The sequence below is a fragment of the Salvelinus fontinalis genome, chromosome 21, assembly GCF_029448725.1.
Source record: "Salvelinus fontinalis isolate EN_2023a chromosome 21, ASM2944872v1, whole genome shotgun sequence".
Lineage (NCBI taxonomy): Eukaryota > Metazoa > Chordata > Actinopteri > Salmoniformes > Salmonidae > Salvelinus > Salvelinus fontinalis.
In genome coordinates this window covers 35,680,265-35,689,464 of record NC_074685.1, presented here as the reverse complement: position 1 = coordinate 35,689,464, position 9,200 = coordinate 35,680,265, and the positions used below count along the sequence as shown (strand labels likewise).

Sequence of the window (9,200 nt, the reverse complement as noted above, 5' to 3'; positions counted from 1 at the left end):
ATTACTGCATTGTTATCAAAACATTCTTCTTGGTATGATCGATCAATACTAGGAACTAATGGTTAAAAAAACTAAAGGATAATTCAGTACCCATCCATTCATTGATTTCCCTGTAGTGTTCTTGTAGACACACCAACCCCATCAAGGAGTCCTGTTACTAACCACAAATCTACTGTGTGTGTGTGTGTGTGTGTGTGTGTGTGTGTGTGTGTGTGTGTGTGTGTGTGTGTGTGTGTGTGTGTGTGTGTGTGTGTGTGTGTGTGTGTGTGTGTGTGTGTGGGGGGGGGGGGGTGGGTGGTCTGCCCTATCAGTACCCACATAGATTCAGCAGCTGCCCAAGAAGAGGATCCCTCCCTCCCTCCCCTTTTCCTGTGTGATTGTATTTGGTTGACAGGCAGTATTTCCTAGAGCTGACAAGGCAAAGGTGACATTACACAATAGGTACTTCTTTAGAAACAATGTATTGATTAGTGGGTTTTCTGTGGGTTTTGATTCAGTGGGTTTAATAATTTAAATAGTTACATAAATGTGTTGTAAGTTATTCTGTATGAGCTAAAAAAAAAATACAAAACAATATTATCAATGTTTAAATAGAAAACAAAAGGAGAATGTGCAGAAGAGGTAGAAAAACACTGACAGGCTTACAAGACACCTTTCAAATGAAATTGGAATGATTATTTACACAAATAAATGATTTACAAGCCCATCAGAACTTTCTTGACACAGCAGATTATCACACAATAATTAATCAGTATCTAAAGAATGCAGATAATCTCATTTATTTTAGCTAGATAAATGTAGGTTAATTTGTTAATTCTCTCAACTTCAGGCTATTATTTGAATCTATCATATTAGGACATGGTTGAACAAAAACTGAAGCTGCTGTATGCTTCACAGAGCAGGAATATATGTGACGTTTATTGTTGGCAACTCAGTTTCAGGTACTAGACTATATGTAACCTTTCTTCCCAAATTGATGTCATTACTGTTTAATGAACATGTTTAGCATTTTTTTCTGGTAATTTCTTTGTCATTTCTGTATGAGCATCAGCGTGCCATGCTCTCATCACCTCCGCGCCAGCACATGATGAGAGAACTGTTACAAAGAAACCGAAGATGAAAGAATGTTAAGTGAAACTGATTCGATGTCACAATGTATCTTTTTACCCTTTGTTTCCCAGTAATCTAATCAACTCCCTAAAGAAGTTTAATCAAATTTGTTGTTTCAACTTTAGAGAGTTGATGAAAACGGTCAAGAGGTCAGGAATCACATGCTGGGCTATTTACACCGGGCGGGACATGCGATCTTTTAAATGATCTTTCAGCGGGCCGGCAGTGTGATATACGGTCCCCTTTCAGCCAATCACAAGCCAGCCCCCCCATTATACGACATATAGCTGGCTGTATAAAGTCTAGTGTCTAGTACACTGACTACACATCAACAGCAGCAGAAATCATCACCCTGCAACTGCAAATTGACGGGAAAAGTAAGTACGACTTTCTGTTATGTTGTTTGTACAGTGTTAGGTCTTGGGTTATGGACATTTACCAGGGTCATTTGCTCTTTGATTTGATTGATACAGAAAGACAACTTTAGTCTACCGTTTCTGATGTTGCTTTTTCTTCCGGCTGTTACCAAACATTCCCTCGAATATCTCTGTGGATATCAACATTACTTTATATAATTTGGAACACTGGTAGTGTAGTAGCCTAGTAAGAGAGGGAGGGGGGGCTTGGAAGTTAAAAAAAAATATTCTCACAAACCACTTTTCCATCCAACCGTGTTATGCGAGTAAAGTACATGTCGGATAAATGTAAATGTCAAACTTGATGGCAACATCATTTTCCAGTAAACTTTCCAAATGTCCACAACACAAAATACGCTAGACAAGGTAGAGTTTTTTGTGTCAGTAAAATTAATTATGCGATTGTTGATGAATATAATAACCATCATATCGAAGTAAACTTGGAGTAGTAGTGTGGACCTCCCTCTACTACTCGTTGGGAAAGCATGCAGTTTATTAGGCTGCAGATTAAATCAATTATGATGAATTCACTTCACAGAATGGTGAAAGTGCAAGGTGACGTGTTTGTGAACCCTAGGTTGAATTTAAACAATAGCTGCTGATGACTTCACAAGTGCTTTATTGGCATAAATATCACAATTGATGACTTATAAAGAATGGTTACATTTCATTTTCTGTTAAAGCTACCCTTTGGAATGACTTGGATTTTTAAAATTTTTATTGGTATTTTATGATCATCCCCATTAGCTGTTGCAAAAGCAGCAGCTACTCTTCCTGGGGTCCACACAACATTAAACATAATACAGAACATCATTAGACAAGAACAGCTCAAGGACAGAACTACATACATTTATAAAAAGGCGCACGTAGCCTACATATCAATGCATACACACAAACTATCTCGGTCAAATAGGGGAGAGGCGTTGTGCCTCGAGGTGTTGCTTTATCTGTTTTTTGAAACCAGGTTTTCTGTTTATTTGAGCAATATGAGATGGAAGTTCCATGCAGTAAGGGCTCTATATAATACTGTATGTTTTCTTGAATTTGTTCTGGATTTGGGGACTATGAAAAGCCCCTGGTGGCATGTCTGATGGGATAAGTGTGTGTCAGAGCTGTGTGTAAGTTGACTATGCAAACTAAGTATTTTCAAAACAATCTTTCTTATAAAAAGAAGTGATGCAGTCAATCATTCACACGATACCACATTGTAGTAGTCAGTGACATGTCAAAGCTAAGCTGGCCTTGGTTTAAACCCTGGATGGGAGACCAAATGGATAGCTGTAGATCAACTCTCCAGTAGGAGGAGCTGCCCAGACTTTTTGTTGTTGTATATAACGTTGAAGATCTGCCATTGCTTCAAAGGTACAAATTCAACAGTTTATACTATATAGCTTCTTTACACTGAAAATACAAGGCTGACTGAGCTCTGCTCTCTCTCTCTCTCTCTCCACAGCTGTTTGACCATGACGTCTCTCTACTTGGCAATGTTGGTGCTCTGTATGAGTGCTGTGTATGCAGCCCCTATGTTTGACTCTCAGTTGGAGGGCCACTGGCACTTGTGGAAGAACTGGCACAGCAAGAACTACCATGAGGTGGGTGTTTAAGCACAAGTAGAGGAGCACATCCTCATAGGAACCCCTCAGTAGTTCCCAAAGATTGGAGGCTGGTGGGATGAGCAATAGCAGGATGGGCTCATTGTAAAGGCTGGAATGGAATTATTGGAATGGTATCAAACATTTGGAAACCACGTTTGACTCAGTTCCGTTACAGCCAGTACAATGAGCCTGTCCTCCTATGACTCCTCCCACCATCCTCCACTGCTCTCAACAGGGGGCTCAAATTGATCAATTGGTGCATACATGTAGCTGTAAATTACACCTAATGCAGTATATCATTAATTGCATGGATTTTGCCCATAGTTCTGGGACAGTATATGATTGTGTATATTTTCTCACTGTTTTTCACTCATTGTTACAGAGCGAGGAGGGCTGGAGGAGGATGGTTTGGGAGAAGAACCTGAAGAAGATTGAGATGCACAACCTGGAACACTCTATGGGAAAACACTCCTACCGTCTGGGCATGAACCACTTTGGTGACATGGTAAGAAGAATCACCTTGCTGAGCAGTGCTTGACATGGATGAAATGGGTGCCGGTACTCATTCTGGGGGCCTGTACTGTATATATTTATATCCAGGAACTCTGCAGGACTTGAGCTAATATTCTATGAGGTGCAGGGACTCAAGCAGTAGAAAGTTTGAGGTGCCGCTATCAGTTCCAGTGAGCTTCTGTCCAAGTCTGTTGCTGAGACATTTTACTGTGGAGCAGGAGGTACTTCTCAGCAGCTCTTTCCCATACTGTGTGTGTGCTGTAGCTGGATCTTTTTGTTGTCATGCCATAGATTTGCTGAAGCACATACAGTATGAACTATTTCACAGGCACTTTGACAACACACAGGTATCAGCGTTGACAATGAAGGCAGGAATGTATTCAGACTCGCAGGTTAGGTTTCTTTAACTATCAAGCAGCAATGGAATAGTTATCCTGAGAAGGGAATTGAAACTTACTTAAAGATGCACACTAGATTCATAGTTCCGTGCACAACTTTTAAAACAGTCCTAAGACATTAATAAAACCTACATTTCGAGCACGCCCCCCATTCTCATCAACGGGGCTGCAGTGGAGCAGGTTGAGAGCTTCCAGTTCCTTGGTGTCCACGTCACCAACAAACTAACATGATCCAAGCACACCAAGAACGTTTTGAAGAGGGCATGACAAAACCTATTCCCCCTCAGGAGACTGAAAAGATTTGGCATGGGTCCTCAGATCCTCAAAAGGTTCTACAGCTGCACCATCGAGAGCGTCCTGACTGGTTGCATCACTGCCTGGTATGGCAACTGCTCGGCCTGCGACCGCAAGGCACTACAGAGGGATACGCTAACGGCCCAGTATATCACTGGGGCCAAGCTTCCTGCTGTCCAGGACCTCTATACCAGGCGGTGTCAGAGGAAGGCCCTGAAATTGTCAGACTCCAGCCACCCTAGTCATAGACGGTTCTCTCTGCTATAGCAAGCGGTACCGGAGCGCCATGTCTAGGTCCAAGAGGCTTCTACCCCCAAGCCATACGACTTCTGAACATCTCGTCAAATGGCTACCCAGACTATTTGCAGTGCCCCTCTCACCCTCTCTTTACACCACTGCTACTCTCTGTTGTCGTCTAGTCACTATGCATAGTTAATAACTCTACCTACATGTACATATTACCTCAACTAACCGGTGCCCCCGCACATTGATCCTGTACAGGTACCCCACTGGATATAGTCTCACAATTGTTATTTTATTGCTGCTCTTTAATTACTTGTTACTTTTATCTCTTATTCTTATCTTTTTTTTTTTAAACTGCAATGTTGTTTAGGGGCTCTTAAGTAAGCATTTCACTGTAAGGTCTACCTACACCTGTTGTATTTGGCGCATGTGGCTAATAAAATTTGATTTCCCATTCAGATGGTAAATTACAAAGCACATCTGGCCAGGGAAGACATTACGCTTCAACGTGTTCTGACTTCTTCCTCCCTAGACCAACGAAGAGTTTGGGCAGCTCATGAACGGCTACAAGCAGACAACTGAGAGGAAGTACAAGGGCTCTCTGTTCATGGAACCCAGTTACCTGCAGGCCCCTGAAGCTGTGGACTGGAGAGAGAAGGGCTACGTCACTCCCGTCATGGACCAGGTGAGACCAGAATCACTCATGAGTCATGACTCATATCCACAAACACTGCTGTGTCACTTAATGCAGACTTTCCTGAGTTCTTACATCCAGGGAAATGTCTGGCTTGTTTACTTACCTATGACATGCCTGTAATTTACAGTATATGTACAATGGTTTTTCACATAGTTATTACTTACATACACTGGCTTAGTATGCACATGTCAGTGTGTTCTGACATGAAATACTAACAAGATCTTTAACAATTTTTCCTCCAGGGCTCATGTGGGTCTTGCTGGGCGTTCAGTGCCACCGGGGCCATAGAGGGCCAGCTATTCAGGAAGACTGGCAATCTGGTGTCTTTGAGTAAACAGAACCTGGTGGACTGCTCCAGACCCCAGGGTAACGAGGGCTGTAATGGAGGTCTCATGGACCGGGCGTTCCAGTATGTGAAGGACAACGGTGGCCTGGACACAGAGGCGTCCTACCCCTATGTGGGCAAGGTAAGGCCCTGTTTTCTGTTAGTCGGAATTCAAATGTAATGGCGTATGAAGATGCATTTATTAAAAGTAAGGCCCTGTTCTGTTAGCCTGGTCCCAGATCATGCAGTTTCCTGTAGAACCAACTCCTATGGTTGTTATTTTGGAATGACTTGACATTTTCTACTTCATTAGTGGGATTTATGTCTCCAAGGATGACTGACTTGCTTGAATAATTGGAGTATGTTTTTGACTAATCATGGCCGTTGGTCTTATCTGGTAACTCAGGATGCCCTTTGCCGCTACCGACCAGAGTTCAGTGCTGTCAATGAAACCGGCTTCGTGGATATCCCCAGTGGCAAGGAGCACACTCTGATGAGTGCTGTGGCGTCTGTCGGCCCCATCTCTGTCGCCATCGATGCCAGCCACGACTCCTTCCAGTTCTACAAGTCTGGTGAGTAGCAGTTAGCGGTGCAACTTAAATTACGTGTTAGAATATTTGAAAGTATTGGATTCCCTACCTACTATTTTTGGGTAGCAGTGAGCTGTTCTGGTCTGTCCTTTTCACACTGTAGCTAAGATTTACAAATGGTATCATCTAAAGTAAATTGTTTGTTACCAATATTTCAGTTTTGCCCTCTCGTAAAGAGCTACACGCTACCTAACTACCTTTAGCTTTGAGATCAGGTGGTTTTACATACTGAGGTAAACCCAGCATCTTAGCCTACTAATTTAACTATGTCCTCTCCCTGTAGGTATCTACTATGAGAAGAAGTGCAGCAGTGAGGAGCTCGGCCATGGAGTTCTGGTGGTGGGATATGGTTTTGAAGGAGAGGATGTAGATGGCAATAAATTCTGGATTGTCAAGAACAGGTACAGTACATAGTATCTTCCTAGGATGTTTTTTGTTTGTTACGTCACCACTACGGGATTGGTTGATTTCCTCATCGGGGAATATGCATCTCTACATTGCCTTTATTTGTATACAGTGTTGGTGTTGTCCTGATACTATGGTCTAAGTCATTTCTCTAAAGCAGCAGTGAATCTATAATTTCCTACTAACTAGAACTGTGGGACTAACATGTTTTGTCTCTTTCTCAGCTGGAGCGAGAAATGGGGAGACAAAGGCTACATCTACATGGCCAAAGACAGGAAGAACCACTGTGGCATCGCCACGGTAGCCAGCTACCCACTGGTCTAGTGTTCTAGAACCTGGCGGTTCTAGTACACTAGACCTTAGTTTTAGAAACGTTTGAAAGTTCTGGATAAAGGGTCATGATTACAGTGCTGCCTTAACTAAGTCTGTGAAAGGTGCATGAGAACCTGCTGCTAGGGTTTTAAAGAGGCACATTTAGGGAATTTATGAAATTCTACCCATTTTTGTTTTACACTTTTTTATGTCTATGCATGTTGAGCCAAGTGAATGTTACAGGTGTAACCTGTGTACATTCCTCATTTTCTGCTTTTACACCAGTTTTGTACATCAGCAAAATAAAATAAAAATTAAATTGTATTGTGAGTCTACTTTGTGGTACTAATCAACTACGTTTTCCTACGATGTAGCGCTAATTTTTGAATGTTGGCACTATCTAGCAGCTATTATGACCGTCACTGAAGGCTGACTCTCAAACACAAACATGTCATGTGGAAGCTAGTTGCATTGCAACAGCACTAGGCTGTGTTCAAAACAAATCTCCCCTGCATCCCATTTCCCTGTAACATGACACTCCTGCTTGAGATTTTTACTTTAATATATTTCAGTGATTTTCATGGGTCGCGGATTCTCTACACTATTCAGTGCTTGTTTTCTCAACTTAAATTGAGTGAACATTGTTGCATTTTAGCAACCAGGAAATGACAGCTGTTCTTAAGTTAAGTTTTTGTGTCTTAATTTTGGTTTTCAACACCGGCTTCAAAATGCTGAAAATACAATATTTTGGGTTATGGAAAATATATTTCAGAGGTTTAGATGAAACAATGGTTCTCTACACTACTTTTGTCACAAACTGAAATAATTCGAGCAACCAGGAATTGGCCAGAGCTATTTCTGCATAGTGCATCTTTCCTCATAAATTATAATTTTTTTAGATAAACGCTGCATTGGGCATTTAAAATGCAGAATTCTTAACTGTTAGTGAAGTGTATGTGTACTGAATTTGGCATGTTTAGCTGGTCCTAATTTAAATACATGCCAGGCTGGAGTGAAGAACAGACCGTGCAGTAATTTAAAACCTTAACGTTGTGCGGCCTACAGACAGTACTGTGCAGCCGTCTTCATCGACCTGGCCAAGGCTTTTGACTCTGTCAATCACCGTATTCTTATCGGCAGACTCAACAGCCTTGGTTTCTGACTGCCTGGCCTGGTTCACTAACTACTTCTCAGAGTTCAGTGTGTCAAATCGGAGGGCCTGTTGTCCGGACCTCTGGGTCTCTATGGGGGTACCACAGGGTTAAATTCTCGGGCCGACTCTTTCTCTGTATATATCAATGATGTCGCTCTTGCTGCGGGTGACTCTTTGATCCACCTCTACGCAGACGACACCATTCTGTATACATCTGGCCCTTCTTTGGATACTGTTTTAACAAACCTCCAAACAAGCTTCAACGCCATACAACAACCTTTTCGTGGCCTCCAACTGCTCTTAAATGTTAATAAAAAGAAATGCATGCTCTTCAACCGATTTCTGCCCGCACCTCCCCGACCGACTAGCATCACTACTCTGGACGGTTCTGACTTAGAATATGCGGACAACTATAAATACCTAGGTGGCTGGCTAGACTAAACTTTCATTCCAGACTCACATTAAGCATTTCCAATCCAAAGTTAAATCTAGAATTGGCTTCCTTTTTCACAACAAAGCTTCCTTCACTCATGCTGCCAAACATACCCTCGTAAAAGTGACTATACTACCGAGCCTTCACTTCAAAGATGTCATTAAATAGCCTCCAAGACTCTACTCTGCAAATTGGATGCAGTCTCTCACAGTGCCATCCGTTATGTCACCAAAGCCCCATATACTACCCACCACTGCGACCTGTATGCTCTCGTTGGCTGGTCCTCACTTCATATTTGTCGCCAAACCCACTAGCTCCAGGTGATCTATACATCTATAAGGTAAAGCTCCACCAGGAGGTATATTTCACTCGTCATCCCCAAAGCCAACGCCTGCTTTGGCCGCCAAATTGCAAAAATCACTGAAGTTGGAGACTTATATCTCCCCCAGCTACAGCTGTACTCAGCCCATCTGTAAATAGCCCATCCAACCAACTACCTACCTCATCCCCATATTTATTTGAGTTTTTCTGCTCTTTTGCACACCAGTATTTCTACTTGCACATCCTCATCTGCACATATATCACTCCAGTGTAAACTGCTAAATTGTAATTACTTTGCCACTATTGGCCTATTTATTTATTGCCTTACCTCCTTACTTCATTTGCACACACTGTATACAGATTTTTCTGTTGTGTTATTGACTGTACGTTTGTTT

The 9,200-nt window shown here is 42.1% G+C and overlaps 1 protein-coding gene across 1 annotated transcript; it reads left to right on the top strand.

Annotated features, from left to right (window-relative positions):
- Window positions 1-1,426: 1,426 nt before the first annotated feature.
- LOC129818795 (procathepsin L-like) lies at window positions 1,427-7,192 on the top strand. Its single transcript, XM_055875033.1, has 8 exons — window positions 1,427-1,487; window positions 2,980-3,118; window positions 3,504-3,626; window positions 5,102-5,254; window positions 5,509-5,733; window positions 5,998-6,163; window positions 6,465-6,582; window positions 6,811-7,192. The coding sequence occupies exons 2-8, from the start codon at window positions 2,990-2,992 to the stop codon at window positions 6,908-6,910; spliced, it is 1,014 nt and encodes a 337-aa protein (XP_055731008.1). The 5' UTR covers window positions 1,427-1,487; window positions 2,980-2,989; the 3' UTR covers window positions 6,911-7,192.
- The last annotated feature ends 2,008 nt before the right edge of the window (window positions 7,193-9,200 follow it).